General features: G+C 40.9%; 1 protein-coding gene across 7 annotated transcripts in view; it reads right to left on the bottom strand.

Annotated features, from left to right (window-relative positions):
- Nucleotides 1–19,725, bottom strand: part of LOC122560629 (CREB-binding protein-like) — a 209,445-nt gene that overhangs the window by 89,756 nt on the left and 99,964 nt on the right. For all 7 annotated transcript variants that reach the window (XM_043711477.1, XM_043711472.1, XM_043711474.1 and 4 more), the window contains 2 exons: nt 4,151–4,204; nt 1,372–1,496 (listed from right to left, as the gene is read on the bottom strand). In XM_043711477.1, the coding sequence (XP_043567412.1) occupies nt 1,372–1,496; nt 4,151–4,204 (179 nt within the window). The remainder of the gene's footprint in view (nt 1–1,371; nt 1,497–4,150; nt 4,205–19,725) is intronic.

The following is a 19,725-nucleotide window of genomic DNA, read 5'->3' as shown; positions in this document are numbered from 1 at the left end:
AATTCATACTAAGATAAATGAAGAAACATAAACTGACGTTGCCTTGCATTCATAAAGCATTTTTGACATAGTAGAACTGGATATTTCTCTTCCCACCCTCATCATGTAAAATATATTGGTTTGATGAGAAGATATGACATGAACAATGTTAACTTTCCCTCTGGCATCTTTCCCAGAAGGTAGTATTTCTATTAGGAAAACAGGAGTTTAGATAAGAAATTCAATTAGGCCAAGAATTATAAATATGAGACATCATATAGATCAATGATGGTCTGGGGCAATAGGCAGGTCGTTGGATATTATGAAGAGTTAAATGAACTGAAGAATGTGAAGTATGAACTATGAGAAGAGAGTAGGAGAGCATTGGAATAATCAAATCTGGTGGTGGAGGAATTAATTATTAGGGGACATAGGTCCAAGGTTAAAAGAGATGTGGGAGGCATGTTTTTCACACAAAGTGTGGTGAGTACCTGGAACTTGCTGCCAGAGGTAGTGGTGGAAGCAGAGAACAGCAGCAATCAAGAAGCACCTGGATGAATACATGAATAGGAAGGGAATAGAAGGATATGGATCCTGTAAGTGAAGACAGTTTTAGTATGGAAGGACCAAACTGTATCGGCGCAGGCTTAGAGCAATAGGCCCTGTTCCTATGCCGTAATGCTCTTAGTTCTTTGATGACAAAGCCATGAAGGATGGTGCCATCTGCAGATAGGTGAAGAGTAACATGAAGAACCACCACCTAGGGGAAGAAGCATGGTTGAATGGTAGCATCTTATCTTGATGACAACTAATGTCCCTTCCTCAACTAATACAACTTGAAAAAAAATGATCGAACACTCTCCTCCAATGTTTTCCAGCTTACTGATGATTTGGTTGGTTGTTACATCTGTCTGCGTGTTAATGCACTTTAAGTTTCAACTGAAAAGCCTTAAACACAAGACCAAGTATGTGATCTTTTATCAGTAAGTTTAATCATGGTTACTGAACCTTGCAGACTATGACAGTGTAAACACAGTTATTTTAGTACAAAAGTACAAAACATTTAAATACTAAGGACATTTAGGTGCATTGATTAGTACTGGTTTGGAACAGCCTTACTATATGCAGTGGATGGCAAGTAGAAAGACAACAACATGGTCAGGATTCTGAAATACTATATGGCAGGTTTCTTTGATTACTGTCATGCAAGAGGATTTTACAATTTCTGGAACACTTAACCTTCACTTACATAGGGCCATGACTTGTAAATTTGGCACATGCATGATATTATTAAAGTGACTGAGATTTTTTCCTTATTAGCAAATATGTTTGAGGTAATGGTGATTTTCTAGCCTCATTAGCAACAAAATGGCTAATAAAAAATGTAATTACCGCTGGAATAGATCCCATGTTGCTCATTTGTACAGTATGGTTCATGGGAGGTGTTCCACGTGGTCCCATGGGCCCCTGTGGCATCTGCACATTCCCCAATGCCATGGAACCAAACTGGTTTATACCTGAGAAAACAAATGTATTCTTCTCATTAATTAAGAGGGAACTACACCAAATTAATATTTGGAAAATGGGATGTGCTTTATTATCATACGACACAAAAAAGAACCAAACTAATTCTTTTCAACACACACCAAATTCAGAATCTGGTTCATATTTCCTCAGTGAATCAGTCCACTCCTCCAAAAAATAAACCACTGCCTCTACCCGTACCTTCTCAATTGATTATGGTACATATCAATGGGTGTCGGGGATATTCTGTTGTCATGAAAGTGTTCATAAACACACACTCTTGTCTGTGATCCTTGCTGATGATCACTCCTTTCTAACCCAGCTTACAATCTTTCGTCATTTCCAGGTTTGCTTACTTCAATATTCTCCTATACCCCTCCACACTACCCACGTCCATCAAGCCTGTCCTCACTCATCTACATGGTGTACTTTTTCCCACATTTTGAATTCTCATCTGTGTTCAACTCCTCCCACCATCTCTAACACTCCGCAGCCATACAACCTTACTTAAACCATCAACGCCAACTTCTGTGCATATGCCCTTCTTTCAGCTCATCTCTTCCTGTTTTCCCTTCACATACCTTAGCCCTGTCAAAACTCAGACTGTCAGGGAGTAAAGGCAGAAAGGATCAAAGTCAAGTCTTTTTAAAAAAAACTTAACAGCTTTCACTTGCAGCGATTATATCCAGTGTGCTTCCTTTTTCTTTCAGTTTGAGCCCACATCTAATACATTTCATGGGCCAAATAGACTCCTTTTGAGACAAAGCCTCCATGGGTCTACACATGTGCAGGTGACTCCCTCCAAACTCCAATTGAGTATAAACAATACCAAATAGCTATACAATTATCAATCCCAAGACTCACTTCAATCAAATGTTTGGTTATACTTTCTAACCTGTGTATTTTTGCCTCATCTTGCATCTCCAAGAAGAGCTTCCCAAAGAATTTCAATGTTAAAGGCACTCAAAATGCAAATTGTTATTGTTGAAGGGGAAAGCAGAAGAGAGTACAAAAAATGACATTTCTAATGGAGAGCCCCTGATTAATGGTCAGGAGTAGGAACATATTTTTCCTCTCATTAACTGCAGGGCACAGGGGACAAAAGCATCTCTGTAGTGGAGATAAGTTAACTCATTGGGAAAAAAAAGGCTTAAATCCTGGAACCTTAACCAGTTAATCACTGGGTAAACTGATATATTAGGGCAATTGCGAATCCTTTTCCAAAAATAAAGCCAGTTTGTTTCATTATAGTACTCAAATCTACTTTTATTGGGATCATCAACTGTTAGGGGAACTGGATGTAGATTTGAGCGTCCCACAGTTAATGCGAAATAAACAAATATATCTGTTCTGTGGTTACACGGCTCACTGGCCTATTAAAAGAATTTGCCATGTAGTATTTGGAGGTATTACTTTGTATCCATTATGGAGAAGAAAAGGAATTTGCTCTTCAGGGTATTTCAAACATCTACAGTCAATGAAGTACTTTTTGACACACAGTTATTGTCATGATGCAGGATGTGTGGCAGCCAGTTCGTGTGCAGTGAGTTCCCACAAACAGCAATGTAATAGTGACAGTATTTTTGATATTGACCAGGATATCAAGGATAACTCTCTGTCAAGGGACCTTTGATATTCATCTCAGAAAGCAAACAAGTCTTGGTTTTTGCCTCATCTGAAAGATGGTACCTCTGAATGTACATCATTCTCTTTGTGCTAGACTGGACTTTTGGTATATATGTGATGCTCAATTCTCTGGAATGGGATTTGAAACCATGAGTATATGACCCAGAGGTAAGAGTTATCACCGAGTCATTTTATAATTCCAAACACAAAAAATATTTACCGTAGGGAATGGAGGAAATACAGAGCCAAGGGATATTACTCTGAAGCTCATAAGTTTTCCAAAAGGGGGGAACAGATGAATGATGAAAAAATTAACAGTGGTTAGTGCTGAGTATTTTAAAGAAATTGCAGTAATGAAACACTAACTAAATATTAACTTACACAAGATCCTTCAACTTCACAAGATGTGAGAAATCTTAAACTGTAATGTAAAAACATTATATTTACAAGTTCTCAATCTTCGAACAATTAACAGAAACTAATGCTTTGATTGTTTTTTGTTGGTCACATAAGATTTGGTATCTGTTGAAAATTCAGTGCGCAGGCACTGCAACCAAAAATACCAAAACACTACATTTTCACCTTCTCTCACAAAGGTAATATGAAGTTTTAACATTGAAGCTAAATGTTAAGGGGCTCCTGTATAGAAGCTCTACGGTCAGATTTGGACAGGTGCATGAAAAGGAAATGTTTAGAGGGAAATGGGCCATACACAGGCAAATGGGACAATGACTCTTATAATAATTTCCATAAAATACCCATCCTAGCATGGATCACAGAATCCGAAGGAGAACTATTTTCTTTTACAAGCGAATAATAAAACACATTTTTAACATTGAGAAGGTGCCATCTACAGGTGCAGATAAATATTGCCATTAAAGATATACTTTTTCCAGAAACAGACTGGTATAAGAGTTCTCAGAACATCAAGAAATGGAGTGCTGTGACCCATTTGTTGATTTTAATAAACAATATTTTGTTACTTACTATAAAAGGGAAAAAATATGGAACATTTACTTGCCTTGAGATCCTGGCATTCGATTTATGATCTGATTTGGCATAGACAAAGGTCCATCTTGAAAAAGATAAAATTATTGTAAGAATTATGTCTTCTACAAGTATTTCTTACAAAAAGCATTCAGCAGAAGCACTGACTTACTATGTCACTCAAAGTAACCACTAAAACTAATACATAGTGTGGGCTTTTATTCAAACACTTTTAAGATTGATGTAGATACCTTCCAATCCCTTGGACAATTCAAATGATATAGTTAAGTCTACGCAAGGGCAGTATGTAAAAATATGAAAGCCAAACAAAGCTATCAATATGCAGGATGTCCATCTTCCACACAGAGGGTGGGCTCCTTTATGAGAGTAAACCTGATGTGAAGATCCCAAAGTCTGATTTTCAGTGTTTTATCTACAGTAATACATATTCTCCACAGCTGCATTCTATCTTTAAGGATCCCAGTTCCTTCTGATTAATTTGAAAGGACAACTAGACTTATTTCCCCTCAAAAAAGTAAATAGTAGGATAAATGGTATTCTCCACACTCTGGCCTCAATGAGAAGATGGTCAGTTAAATTCTCTTTCATTCTTCACTTTTTTGGACAATGGTGGAACTGGATTAAACAGCACAGGTGACAGGTCATTCTTCAGAAGTGATACCGGAATGGAAGCATATACCATCTACGTTTACTAGATCACTCTGAAGTTCTGTAAAAACATGTTCATTATCTTGTATACATCTGGCAGATATTCAACTGAAAGCTGCTTTAAATCTTTGCAAAATTAGAAAATTAGTTCAAGGACTTTTGCTTTATTGACCCTACATACCTGTTGGTAGTGGAACTGTACTTCCAAAATTATTTGTACTGAGTATTAAGACAGAAGATTGTTTTCAAAAATGTAATTTGCAATTTGCTGCAAATCTGTTCAGATTTAATTTTATTTTATAGCCCGAGCCACAGTTTGACTGTCAATGTACTGAGTGTCACCAAAGTTTTTTGTGCAAGTAACTCAAAGTAAGGTTCACTTTTACAGGTATTTATATCTACTAAAAAGAAAAATATTTGGGACAAACTCTCAAAGTGCATCACTTTACTCTTAGAGCAAAGGGGATATCAGTCATAGCACAAACTTTTGATTGCGAGCAAATGATGAAATTCTCTCCATCTGCCTGAACAAGCGTAGCTCCAATAACTCTCAAGTTTGGCATCACCCAAGACAAAGCAGTTCAGTTGATTAGCATCCACTTCTTCAATCATACACAATGATAGCAGGATCTACAATCCACAAGATACACTGTAGCAACTTTTCAACACTTCTCTAACAATACCTTCCAAGCCTATGGCACCTCTAACATCTAAACGGACAAGGATAGGACACAGAAGGAACACCATTACCTGTAAGCTCTGCACCAAGCAACACATCATTCTGAACTGGAGCCATGTAGCCATCCCTTTACTATTGTTGGATAAATATCTTGATTCTTCTTATGCATGGCAAAGTACAGCATTGTGCACGTAAGCTCAGCACACAGACTGCAGTTGTTCGTACCACCATCTTTTCAAGGTCAATTAGGGATGAGCAATAAATATTGCTCAAATTGATTGCACCCACATTTCTTGAACCGATGAAAATAAATCAGTAGGAAATGAAGAAAGGACAGGACTGAGAATGACTGTGAAGGTCTTTATGCAGGAGTTTTAAGAAAAGTGTTACAGTAGCCAGTGTGTTGCTGACGTCCATGGAATCACAGTTGAGCAAGACACAGCCTTTGGCAATGGAAGAGGAAAAAGATAAAAGATAGACCCAATAACCCACCTTGAGTGCAAGGGTCACTGGAAAGTGAACTGGCTTGGGAGAGGAGAAATGTAGGCTTACAAATCAAGAGGATACAGCAGCTATATGGCTATCGATATCCAGAGTGAGACAGGAAGGGACAGAATGTAAAAAACATAGAAAACAGCAGTAAATAGGGTCAAAGGGAGTAAAAGTAGTAAAAAGGTAAAATTAATGGCTCTTGAATGTGATTATTATTAGAATTAAAGTAAATGCACAAAGACAGGTAACAATGTTTGCTCTTACAGCTATAATGGAGACAGTTGCAAGATAAAGAAAACTGGGAACTAAATATTCAGGGTTTGTAACTTTTCAAAAGGATAAGCAGGAAGAAAAGGTTGGTGGGGTAGTATTGTTAGTAGGGGATGGAATAAGCAAAAATGATATCGGACCAGAAGTTGCGCAATCCATTTGGACGGACGAGAGATCACATTTGGAATGAGAGACAGTCCTAGTGAGTATATACTTCGGGGAATTTGGAGGCAACTGGGAATTGGTGCAGAGGGGAAGAGGCGTTTCTTGCTTATTATTTTGGTTCATAGTTTGTAAGGTCTTTTTACAGGATAATTTGAAGCCCAGGATTTGTGGCTCAGCATGAAAGAAAGTGACATCACAGGAAAACTACAAGTTCATTGGTTGGTAACAGCTGTTAATTTTACTATCTATTATAGGTTACTTTCAGATTGAAGGTAAACAGGGGAAATATTTACAAGTTACAAACTAAAAGACTAGTAGGAATTATTTAAAAAATGAATTAAAAACTAAGTAGATAAAATATAGATGCAGGGTCGGGCAATGTGCTGTACCTACACAATATGAGAGCTGATGGACCCCACTTTGGTTCACAGTGACCACATTTGCAACAAATGTTGGTTGCTTGAGGAACTCTAATTCAGAATCTGAGCTTCAAACACTGCAACACATCAGGGAAGGGGACAGTTACCTCAGCACTGTGTTTCAGGAAGCAGTCACACCTGTAAGATTAACCACCTCAAATTCAGTTAATGACAAGGACAAGACAGTATGACTATAAGCAAAGCAGGTAGAGATCCAGGAGGCAGTGCTGAAGGAGCCGAAAATGTCAAACAGGTTTGTGGTTTTTGTTCCCTTTGTGGTTGAGAGCGGGGTCTTCAGGAAGGATGAGAAAACTGATCAGAGCACCATGGTACACAGTCATTCAAGAGGGGGGGAGAAAAGGGAAATGTGCCTGTATTTGGGGATAGCATTCTCAGCAAACTGGACACTCTTCTCTGTAGCCAGGAATGAAAGTCCCAAAGGCTATGTGGCCTGCTTGGTGTCCACATTTAAGACATCTAATCTGGGCTGCAGAGGAACCTGGGAGTGGAAGGGCAAAGATCCAGTTGTGGTGGTCCACATATATTCCATGATGTGTAGAAAGAGGAAAGAGGTTTTGCTGAGGGAATATCAGCCGCTAGGGGCTAAATTAAAAAGCAGAACCAAAAAGGTAATAATCTACAATTTACTATCTAAGCCACGAACTAATTAGCACAGGATTAATAAGATTAAAGAGGGAAATGCATGGCTCAAACATTGGTGTGGGAGAATTCATGGGACATTGACACCACTACTGGGGAAGGAGGAAAGGAGTTACTCTTTTGGGACAAGCTCCACTGAATCATGCTGGGACCAGAATCCAGTTAATTACATGCCTAGAGCTGTGGATAGGGTTTTAAACTAAACAGTTTTTTTTTGGTGGTGGTGGAGGGGGGAGGGGCAGGGGTTAGCTGCATGGGAAACAATGAAAAAGTTAAAGTAGTTGGGCAGGGATGCTTAGCAGAAGTTGTTCAAGTTTCCACACCAAGTAATGAGAGAGCACATGGAAAGGCTCAGATATTTAACTTTGGACACAGCAGATCTGGGGGGGGGGGAGGGGCATTCATAACAGGACTGAAGGTGTTGTACATAATATGTGTGCAGTATACAACACAAGGTAAATGAACCTGTAGCAGTTTTAAATTGGTAAATGTGATGCTGCAGGTATCAGAAATCTGGCTACAAGGGATCAGGGCTGGGTACTAAATACTGAACGATGCACACCCTATCGAAAGAACATGTAGATGGACAGAGGGCTGGGACTGCAATGTTCGCAAGAAATTAAATTAAATTCATAGCAAGAAGGGATTATAAATTCCGAAGGCACAGAATCTGTGTATGTAGAGTTGAGGAACCAAAAAAGAAAAAAGACACTAATAGGAATTATGGAAGTCCTCCTGGCAGTAGTCACTATGTGGGAAATAGATCAGGAAATAGAAAAGGCATGTAGGAAATACATTATTACAATAATCATGGGGGACTTCAACATACAAGTGGACTGGGAAAATATGGTTGGTAGCAGATCCCAACTTAACAAATTTGTGGCATGTCTATGAGATATTTATTTTGGTGCAGCTTATGGTAGAGCCCACTAGGGAACAGGCAATTCTGTATTTAGTGATGTCTAATGAAGCAGACTTGATTAAGGAGATGAAAGGTGAAGGAACTCCAAGGAGGTAGTAACCATAATAATAATAGAATTTATCCTGCAGTTTGAAAGAGAGAAGCTGGAATCAGATGTAATGGTATTACAACTGAGTAAAAGGTAATTACAAAAACATGAGGGAGGAACTGACAAGAGTTGAGTAGAAAGAGTCTGGCAGAGAAGACAATGGAACAGCAATGGCAGGAGCTTCTGGGGGTAATTCGGGAGGCATACCAGAAATTCATTCCAAGGTAGAAACAAAATACTAAGGGGAAGATGAGGCAACAATGGCTGACAAAGGAAGTGAGGGACAGCATAAAAGCAAACCAAAAAAAAGTGTACAATGTAGTACAAGATTAGTGGGAAGCCTTTAAAAACCAGCAGAGGGCAACTAAAAAAAAAGCAATGAGTGGGGGGAAGATGAAATATGATGGCAAGCTAGCCTGTAATGTAAAAGAGGATTGCAAGAGTATTTTTACATATGTATAAAGTAAGGAAGAGACAAGTGTGGACATTGAAGTGCTGGAAAAGAGGCTTGAAAAGTAGTAATGGGGAACAAAGAAATGGTTGAGGACCTGAACAGGTATTTTGTGTCAGTCTTTGTGGTGGAAGCCTCGAAAGGCCTAGCACAGGATTCTCTCAAGGTTAACATGCAGGTTCAGATAGCAATTAGGAAGGCAAAAAACATGTTTAGGTTAGATTACTTACAGTGTGGAAACAGCCCAACAAGTTCACACTGACCCGCCGAAGCGCAAATCAATCAGACCCATTCCCTTACATTTACCCCTTCACCTAACAATTTAGCATGGCCAATTCACCTAACTTGCACATCTTTGGATTGTGGGAGGAAACCGGAGCACCCGGAGGAAACCCACGCAGACACGGGAAGAATGTGCAAATTCCACACAGTCAGTGACCTGAGGCGGGAACTGAACCCGGGTCTCTGGCGCTGTGAGGCAGCAGTGCTAACCACTGTGCCAGAGAGTTATGGTATAAGAGCAGAGGTGTACTGCTGAGACTGGATATGGCTCTGGTCAGAAACACAAACAAAAGTTGTGGAAAAGTTTAGCAGGTCTGACAGCATCTGTGAAGAGAAATAAGGGTTAATGTTTTGGGTTCGGTGACCCATCCTCAGAACCGAGGACCTTTCCGTGGAAGGGTTAGCAGAATGGAAATGTTAACTCTTATTTCTCTTCACAGATGCTGTCAGACCTGCTAAGCTTTTCCAGCAACTTTTGTTTTTGCTTCTGATTTACAGCATCCACAATTCTCTCAGTTTTATTTAGTATTTAACTACTCTCTGCCACTTCTCTTCTAGGCATGCATACCTTGAAGTTCTACTCCTCTCTTCGACATAATTTCCAACCTTTTTTCTTGTACACTGACATTAATTTCATAGTCACTCCTGGTGTCTGACCAAGTATTTGCTAAAACTCATTTACATCGCCATATTACTTTCCTCAGTGACTGCCTCCAGCTCAGACTCACCCCACATGGATTCCAATTGAAGTTTCATCCCTTGTGATTTGAATCCACCCAGGATCACAGGTACCTTCATGATGTTTAAAGTTCCAGAGACAGCTGCTCTCGCTGCATCTTCAATGCCATGGGGTGTCACATGTGCACACTCGACTTTTATTTCACAGCATTTCAACACGCTGGCTCAGGGTTGCACCACTCCGCAGTTCCACTTTATCCTCCAGCTCATTTGCTGTGCTAATAAGAAACTTTTCCTTTCAGGCATCAAGACCTAAGATGCAACCACTCAGATACCATGGCTCTCTGGAATCTTACTCCCTTCCCCTTCACTCTAACTCCATCCCCTCCCCCAACACTGGATAAAAGCAAATTACTGCGGATGCTGGAATCTGAAACCAAAAGAGAAAATGCTGGAAAATCTCAGTAGGTCTGGCAGCATCTGTAAGGAGAGAAAAGAGCTGATGTTTCGAGTTGACAAAGGGTCAATTAGACTCGAAATGTCAGCTCTTTTCTCCCCTCCCCCAACACTACTTCCGGTCAGGTATTCACCATCCCTCCTAACCTTCCCCCTCTGATGCTGAATGTTCTGTATTCAGCAGAAGTCTCAGCTTTATCCCTCTGCATCCCCACCTTAACGAATTTCGGGCATGACATGACATCAAACTCTTCTTCCGTCATCTTTGCTTCCATGCCCATTTGTTTAGACAAGAGTCCTCTCCCCAACCCACAGACCCCTTCGCACAGCTCCAACACTCCCCCTCCACCTGGACACCTCCTTCTGGCATTTACCTGCACTCCATCAGTTCGTTGAGAACTCTCAATGTGACATTGGTTACCTCAATTTCTACTCCACCCTCACCCAATCTGCCCTTTCTCCCTCCAAAATGAATGCACTCCATGTGCTTAGATCTAACCCTGACTTTGTTATTGGACCTGCCAATAGGAGTGGTGCTAACTTAGTCTGGTGTACTGACCTCTACATTGCAGAGGCTGAGCGCCAGCTCTCAGGTACCTCCTATGATCTTCCCCGGACCATGAGCCCACTATGGTAATTAGGTCATTGTATCAACTATGGTCACCGACTCACTTCATCTGGGGATCTCTCCCTGACTCCAAGGTGACATTCCTCAGCACTGCATAGCTCGCTTCTGCCTCCTTCTGAAAATTCACAAACTGACTGCCAGGCAGACCATTATTTCTGCTTTTTCTTGCCCCACAGAACTCATCTCTTCCTACCCTGGCTCAGTCTTTTCTCCCCGGTCCAGTCCCTGTTCACATACATCTGTGATTCCTTGAACTATGCCAGTTTTAGAATTTCCAGTTTGCAGGCTCCAGCCGCCTTCTATTTAGCATAGATGTGCAATGCCTTTATACACCTATACCTCACGAGGATAGTGTCAGGGTTCTTTGCTTCTTCTTGGAGAAAGGCCTGAATCGTCCCTACCCACCACTACCCATCTCCACTTAGCTGATCTCATCCTCACCTTCTCTTTTAACTCTTCTTATTTTCTTCAGGTCAGAACGGCAGCCATGGGTACCTGTATTGGCCCCAGTTATGCCTGGCTGTTTGCTGGGTGCATGGAATACTCCTTGTTCTAGTCCTATTCTGGTCCCCACCTACAACTCTTTCTCCGATAAACTGATATTATCAGTGCTGCCTTCCTCTCTTGTCCGGAATTGGAAAAGTTAATCAATTTCACTTCCAATTTCCAACTCCTCCCTTCCCTTCCTTGACAACTGTTTCCATTTCTGGGGATAGACTTGCCACTAATATCCACTATAAACCCACACTCTCCCACAGGTACCTCGACTAAACATCCTCGCATCCTGCTTCCTGTAAAGACTCCATTCCGTTCTCCCTGTTCCTTCGTCTCTGTCACATTTGTTGAAGTTGGCCTCAAGAGAACATGAGAACTCCGAAATGTTCACCTTCTTCCTCAACTGAGGAATCCCCAACACCACTGCTGACAGGGCTCTCAAACATGTCTCACTCATCTCCTGCACTTCTGTCCTCACCTGCTCTCTTGCCTCCCACAACAGTAACAGGGTTCCTCTTGTCCTTATCAATCATTCCATCAGCATTCACATTCAGAAGATCAACTGCCAATTTCTGCCAAATACAGTGAGATACCACCACCAGACACACTTTTCCCTCTCCTTCCTTGTCCGCCTTCTGCAGGGACCGTTCCTTCTGGGATATCCTGGTCCACTCTTCCTTCACTCCCAACACATTCCCACAGCACCTTCCACTGCAACTGCCTGAAGTGTAACACCTGCCCATTTATCTCCTTCGTTCTCAGTATCCAACATAGGTGAAGTAGCACTTTACCTGCAGTTCTCACAATCTAATCTACTGCATTCGTTGCTCACCATGTAGTCTCCTCTACATTGGTGAAACGAAGCAGAGACTGGGTGACCACTTCACAGAATACCGACACTCTGCCTGCAAAAAAGTCCGTGAGCTTCCAGTTGCCTGCCACTTTAACACACCACCCGGTTGTCTGGACAACATCTCTGTCTCAGGCTTGTTATAGTGTTCCAGTGAAGGTCAGCACAAGTCAGAGAGATGTACAGCATGGAAACTGACCCTTTGTTTCAATTAGTCCATGCTGACCAAATATCCCAACCTAATCTAGTCCCATTTGTCAGCACTTGGTCCACTCTGTCTAGTTAATCTATCCATACCTCTCATGATTTTGTAAACCTCTATAAGGTCACCTCTCAGCCTCCGACGCTCCAGGAAAAACAGTCCTAGTCTGTTCAGCCTCTCCCTGTAACTCAGATCCTCCAACCCTGGCAACATCTTTATAAATCTTTTCTGAACCCTTTCAAGTTTCACAACATCTTTCCCATAGGAAGACCAGAATTGCATGCAATATTCCAACAGGAAGGGTTTGCAGGGATATGGGCCGGATGCTGGCGAGGTGGGACTAGATTGGGTTGGGATATCTGGTCGGCATAGACGGGTCGGACCGAAGGGTCTGTTTCCGTCCTGTACATCTCTATGACAAAACCCTTCCTCTTCATATACTCATCCAGATGCCTTTTAAATGTTGCAATTGTACCAACCTCCACCACTTCCTCTGACATCCCATTCCATTCATGCACCACACACTGCGTAAAAAAGTTGCCCGTTAGGTCTCTTTTATATCTTTCCCCTCTCACCCTAAACCTATGCCCTCTAGTTCTGGACTCCCCCACCCCAGGGAAAAGACTTTGTCTATTTATCCTATCCATGCCCCTCATGATTTTGTAAACTTCTATGAGGTCACCCCTCAGCTTTCAATGCTCCAAGGAAAAGAGCACCAGCCTATTCAATCTCTCCCTATAGCTCCAATTTAAAACTTCAACTTTTAGATATGGTCTATCCTTTTCCATCACTATTTTAAATCTAATAGAATTATGGCTGCTGGCCCCAAAGTGCTCCCCCTCTGAAAACTCAGTCACCTGCCCTGCCTTATTTCCAACCTGGCAACATCCTCATAAATCTTTTCTGAATCCTTTCAAGTTTCACAACATCCTTCCAATAGGAAGGAGACCAGAATTGCACGCAATATTCCAAAAGTGGCCTAACCAGTGTGTCCTGTAGTGCTGCAACTTGACCTCCCAACTCCTGTACTCAATACTCTGACCAATAAAGCAAAACATTCCAAATGCCTTCTTCACTAACCTATCTACCTGCGACTCCACTTTCAAGGAGTTATGAACCTGCACTCTAAGGTCTTTGTTCAGCAACACTCCCTTGGACCTTACCATTAAGTGTCTAAGTTCTGCTCTGACAAGCTGGAACAACACCTCATTTTCCACTTGGGAACACTACAGCTCTCCAGACACAACATGGAGTTCAATAACTTTAGGGCTTGAACTCTATGTCAGCCCCTACCCCACACACCAGGCCTTGTTATCACATAGTTTGCTATTACACAATACCTATTTTTAGCCACTAACAGTCTCCATTAAGAGCTATTCACCCTCCAGCCAGATCATTATCCACTCCTTTGTGTGTCCAACTGTTTTTCTGGGTTCTCTCCCCACTTATCATTAACTCCTTACCCCTTCCAACCCCCCCCCCCCCCCCCATCTCCTGCACATAAACCAACATTTTACGAGCTACCATCAATTCTAAGGAAGGGTCACTGGACCCGAAAGGTTACCTCTGATTTCTCTTCACAGATACTGCCAGACCTGCTGAGCTTTTCCAGCAACTTCTATTTTTTTTTGATTTACAGCATCCACAGTTCTTTCAATTTTTATTTAGTATAAGGCTCTGGTTAGACCGTATTTGAAATATTGTGAGCAGTTTTGGTCTCCATATGCTGGCGTTGGACAGGATCCAGAGGAGTTTACAAGACTCATCTGTAGCTGAAATGCTAGTCATGTGAGGTGCAGTTGAGTTCTCTGGGCCTGTACTTAATGGAGTGAGAAAGAATTGAAATTTACAGAATACTGAGAGCCCTGGATAGATTGGACATGGAGAAGTTGTTTCCACTAGGAGGAAAGATTACAACCAAAGGACACAGCCTCAGAATGAAGGGATGATCCTTTAGAATTGAGATAAAAGGAATTTCTTCAGCCAGAGGGTGGAGAATCTATGGAACTCATTGTGGTGGAAGGCCGTGGAGACTGAGTTATTGAACGAGTTTAATACAGAAACAGACAGGTTCTCAATATATACACTCAATATAGAGTTCAACAATTTTTGGTCCTGAGCTCTCTTATGTCCTTACCCCAGCCCCCAGACAGCAAGCCTTGGTATCACAGGGTCTGTTATTACACACCAATTCATTGTTAGTCACTAACAGTCCCCACCAACAGTTATTCACCCTCCTAGTCTGATTGTTATCCACTTGTTTGTCATTCCAACTGTCTCTTTCCACCTATCATTTACTTCTGACTGATTCTCCCAACCCTATCTTCTGCATAAAAACCTATATTTCCCTAGCTGCCATCCATTCTGAGGGTCACTGGACCGGAAATGTTAAATTTGATTTCTCCCCACAGATGCTCCCAGACCTGCCGAGCTTTTCCAGCAATTTGTTTGTGTGTCTGATGCTGTGGTTCTGTTCGCCGAGCTGGAAGTTTTTGTTGCAAACGTTTCGTCTCCTGTCTAGGTGACAGCCTCAGATGTCATCTAGACAGGAGACGAAACGTTTGCAACAAAAACTTCCAGCTCGGCGAACAGAACCACAGCCACAAGCACCCGAGCTACAAATCTTCTCACAAACTTATGTGTCTGATTTCCAGCATCTGTAGTTCCTTCCGTTTTTATAGATAGGTTCTTGATTAATACAGGGATCAAGGGTTCTGGGGAGAAGGCAGGAGAATGTGATTGAGAAACAGTGTCCATGATCGAATGATGGAGCAGACTCGATGAATAGAGTGGCCTAATTCTGCTCCCACATCTTATTGTCTATTGGAGATAAGAAATAACATCGAATGAAGAGACTGGTAGGAATAGTATACAGGTGCTCTAAATTGTAGTTATTCAGTAGCACAGAGAATAAAAGAGACAATGAGAGCACGTCAAGAAAAGCAGAACATTAATTATGGGTGACTTTATTAGTCATACAGACAGGGATAGCCAGATTGGCAGCAATAGCCATGAGGAAGAATTCATAGTGTGTTCGAGACAGTTTCCTAAAACAATAGAACCAGGAATCATACAATTGTGGATCTGGTGGTGGAGAAAGGAGCAGGTTTTAAAAATGATGTCAGAGTAAAAGATCCCTTCAGAAACAGTTACCTTAATGTGGTAGAATTTAGTGTTCAGTTTGAAAGGGAGGGAACATGGGTCAAAACGGAATAAGGTTTGAGCTAGCTGGAATGGACTGAGAAAGAAGTTTAGCAGCAAAGACTAAACAAAGGCTGAGGAACAAGAGCAAGCATTTAAGAAAATAGTTTGTGGCTCACAGCAAAGGTTTATCCTAGTGAGAAAGGATGATTCTCTGAAGGTGACAAGGCAATTATTATTAACAAGTTAAAGAGAGCATGAAATTGTAAGACGGGGGCTCTCTTGGCACAATAGTAGCATCCTTACCCCTGGACTGGGAGGCCAGGGTCCAATTCCCACCTGTTCCAAAAGGTCAGAGTCATACGGTTTTACATCATGGAAAAAGACTCTTCGGTCCGACATATCCATGCTGACAAGATATCTTAAACGGATCTAGTCCCATTTATCATCATTTTTCCCATTTCCCTCTAAACCCTTCCTATTCATGTACTCATCCAGATGCCTTTCAAATGTTGTAATTGTACCAGCTTCTACCACTTCCTTTGGCAGCTCACTCCATACAGACACCACCCAATGTGTGAAAAAGTTGTCCCTCTTTTGCGTAATAACATCTCTGAACAGGTTGATTAGAAAAATAGTTCATTTTTTCCAATTGTAAGGCAAAAACATACAATGTATCAAAGATCAGTGGTAAGTCAGAGGATTATGAAAGGGTTAAAAAAAGAAAAAGATAACCAAAAAAAAGCTAAGATATCTTTTGAAGTTAACTTTGAAATAATAACAAGACAGATGGTCTGAACTTCTTTAATTATAAGAATGTAAAAAACAAATAGAGAAACCAAAGCTAACATAAGCCCTTTAGAGAATGAAGTGGGGCAAATAATGGGGATGCAGGAAAGGCAGTATCTTCACAGCAGAAGACACTAATAGCATTAAAAGATGACTAAATAACCAAGGAATAAAGGAGGAAAGGCAATAAACACAACAACTATTGCTTAGAGAAAAAGTGCTAGTGATAGGGCTCAGAGGTTAGCACTACTGCCTCACAGCACCAGGGTCCCAGGTTCAATTCCAGCCTTGGGTGACTGTCTGTGTAGAGTTTGTACAATCTCCCTGTGTCTGCATTGGGTTCCTAAGGATGCTCCGGTTTCCTCCCATAAGTCCAAAGATGTGCAGGTCAGGTGAATTGGCCAAGCTAAATTGCCCATATAGCTAGAGGGAAATGGGACTGGGTGGGTTACTCCCTGGAGGGTCGGTGTGGACTTGTTGGACCGAAGGGCCTGTTTCCACACTGTAGGGAATCTTAAAAAAAAACGAATGGAGCTAAAGATCGATATTTTCCCTGGACCTGATGGTGTGCATTCTAGGATATTTCAAGTAGCTTCCGAGATAGTGAATGAACCGATAGCAATGTTCCAAGAATCCTTAGATTCTGGAAGAGTCCCAGAGGATTGGAAAACAGCCAACTTTTATTTAAAAGAAAAAGTGACAAAATACAGGCAGGCCAGTTAGCTTAATGTCCATTATTAAGAAAATATTTGAGTAATAGCAGCACATTTAGAATTAAAGAATATGGTAATGCAGTCTGCATGGCTTCAAGAAGGGGAAAACACATCAGAATCTTTTAAGGAAGTAACAAGCAGGATAAAGGAGAAGCAGTATGACGAAGAGTATCACACATTAGGCTACTTAATAAGCTAAGATCTTACAGTATTAGAAGTAGTAAATAAATATGGACAAAGGATTGGATAACTAAAAGGTAGAAAGTTGGAACTAGGAGGCCATTTTCAGTATGGCAACCTTTAAACAGTGGAGTACCACAGATTAATGCTAGGAGCCACAGTTATTTACAATATATGTTAATAACTTGCAGAAGAAAGTGAATGTACTCTAGCCAAGTTTGCAGATGACACAAAGGAAGTGGTGAGGAGGACAGAAATAATCTACAGAGGGATATAGACAGGTTAATTGAGTGGGCAAAGACTTGATAGATGAATTAGAATGTAGTGAAATGAGGGGTTATACACTTTGGCAGGAAAAATGAACTGAATATTACTTAAATGGAGAAATACAGCAGAAAACTATAGAACAAGGGATTCGGGAGCATAAATCTCAAAAGGCTAACATGCAACAGGTAACAGGGAAGGCAAATGGTATCCTGGCTTTTATTTCAAATGGAATGGAGTATAATACAAGTGAGGTTTTGCTAAAACGATATAAGGCACCAGTCAGACCACAGCTAGAATACTGTAAACAGTTTTGGGTCTCTAATTTGAATAAAAACATACTGGCATTGGAGGCAGTCCAGAGAAGGTTGGCTTAGCTGATCCGGGTGTGGAAACAATGTCTTATGAGGAGAGGTTAAGTAAGTTGGGTCTGTACAGGTCATTCTGCTATAATGTGTGTTTCATCAGTGCAAATTGGCTATAATGCAATTGATGAACTGTGAACATTGTTTGAATAACGCAAACTTTCTACTGAACGGGTTGGGTGATTTTCTATTAGCAATCGTCTACAGCGCGATTTTCCATAGTGTGAGGCTGCTGAATAACACAACTGTTGCATCATAGCAGAACAACCTGTACTCACTGGAGTTATGAAAGGCAACCTTATTGAAACATGTAAGCTTCTTAGGGAACTTGATAAGTTAGATACAGAACGGTTATTTCCCCTCATGGGAGAGTTTAGGACAAGAGGGCGTAATCTCAGAATAAGGGGTAGCACATTCAAGACAGAGATGAGGAATTTTGTCACTCAGACAGTAGTGAACTTGTGTAACTGCTTACCACAGACGGCTGTTAAAGTTGGATTGTTAAGTATATTTGGAATGGAGACAGACAGATTTTTAAATCAGTCAGCGAATCAGGTGTTATGGGGAAAAGTGGAGTTAGGAATAATAAGACCAGCCACGATCTCAATGAATGGTGGAGCAGACTCAATGGGCTGAATGCCCTGTTTCTATTGCTACTTATGATCAGCTACTATAGCATCTATAATGTGTTCCATTTGATTTTGAATTTCCCATTATTAGCTGAAGCAAATGACACATACTTAAACTCAGTACTTGATGAAAACACAGTTTGTAATTCTGAACCTACATTTAAATTGCCACACTGCATATATAAAAAAAAAGGATGAATAAACAAACTACAGAAGGCAGCAAGGAAACCTCAATGAAATTAGAGATCATTGAGTATTGAGGAAAATTGGAGAGAAATCCTGAAAATGAAGAATGGAAAACGCACTTAAAAATACTTAATCATAGATACAAATATAGCTTTTCACAAAGTACAACCACATTCCATTTCTACAGCACCTTTCACAATTTTAGGATCTCCCAAAGGGGTTATTTAGCTCAAGTGGCTAGATGGCTAAAGTGTGGTGCAAAATAAAACCAAGAGTGAGAGCTCAATCCTGTTACTGGCTGAGGTAGTTCTTGGGGTCTGGCTCCTTGTCATGACCCACAGTGTTGGTATAATCCATGATTAGTGAGCCTTGGATAAGAGGATGCTACATGAACAGAGAAAGACAATGCTTCCCAGCCAATAAAGTGTTTTTGATACGTAGAAATTATAGCACTAATTTGAACACAGTGAGATCCCATAAAAAGCAATAACAAAATCAAGGGTGCACAATCTTAAAATTAGATTTCAGTATTGAGGAGTGTAATTAGGAAGATTGTTTTTCTCATAAAAGCAATAAAAACTTGAAGGTGTCTTCCCAAAAGGCTAATGGATTACTTGAAAATTTCAAGAGTGGAAGCAAAGCTTTCTGTTGGTAAGAGCATCAAGAAATAAGGTGCAACGATGGGGAAATAGATTTGAAAATACACATTAGCCACAATTTAATGGAATAGTTGAATATTCTTGAAGGGTGATTAACCTTCCCCCTGGTCCTGTTGTGTTGACGAGGAAATATTGGTCAGGACATAGAGTCGTAGAGTTATACAACACAGAAACCAACTCTTCGGTCTAACCATGCCAACCATAAGTCCAAAATAAACTAGTCCCACCTGCCTATATTTGGCCCATATCCCTCCAAACACTTCTTATTCATGTCTTT

This window comes from Chiloscyllium plagiosum, chromosome 21 (assembly GCF_004010195.1).
Source record: "Chiloscyllium plagiosum isolate BGI_BamShark_2017 chromosome 21, ASM401019v2, whole genome shotgun sequence".
Classification (NCBI taxonomy): Eukaryota; Metazoa; Chordata; class Chondrichthyes; order Orectolobiformes; family Hemiscylliidae; genus Chiloscyllium; species Chiloscyllium plagiosum.
The sequence above is the reverse complement of the archived record's forward strand: the minus strand, read 5'-3'. Positions and strand labels throughout refer to the sequence as shown.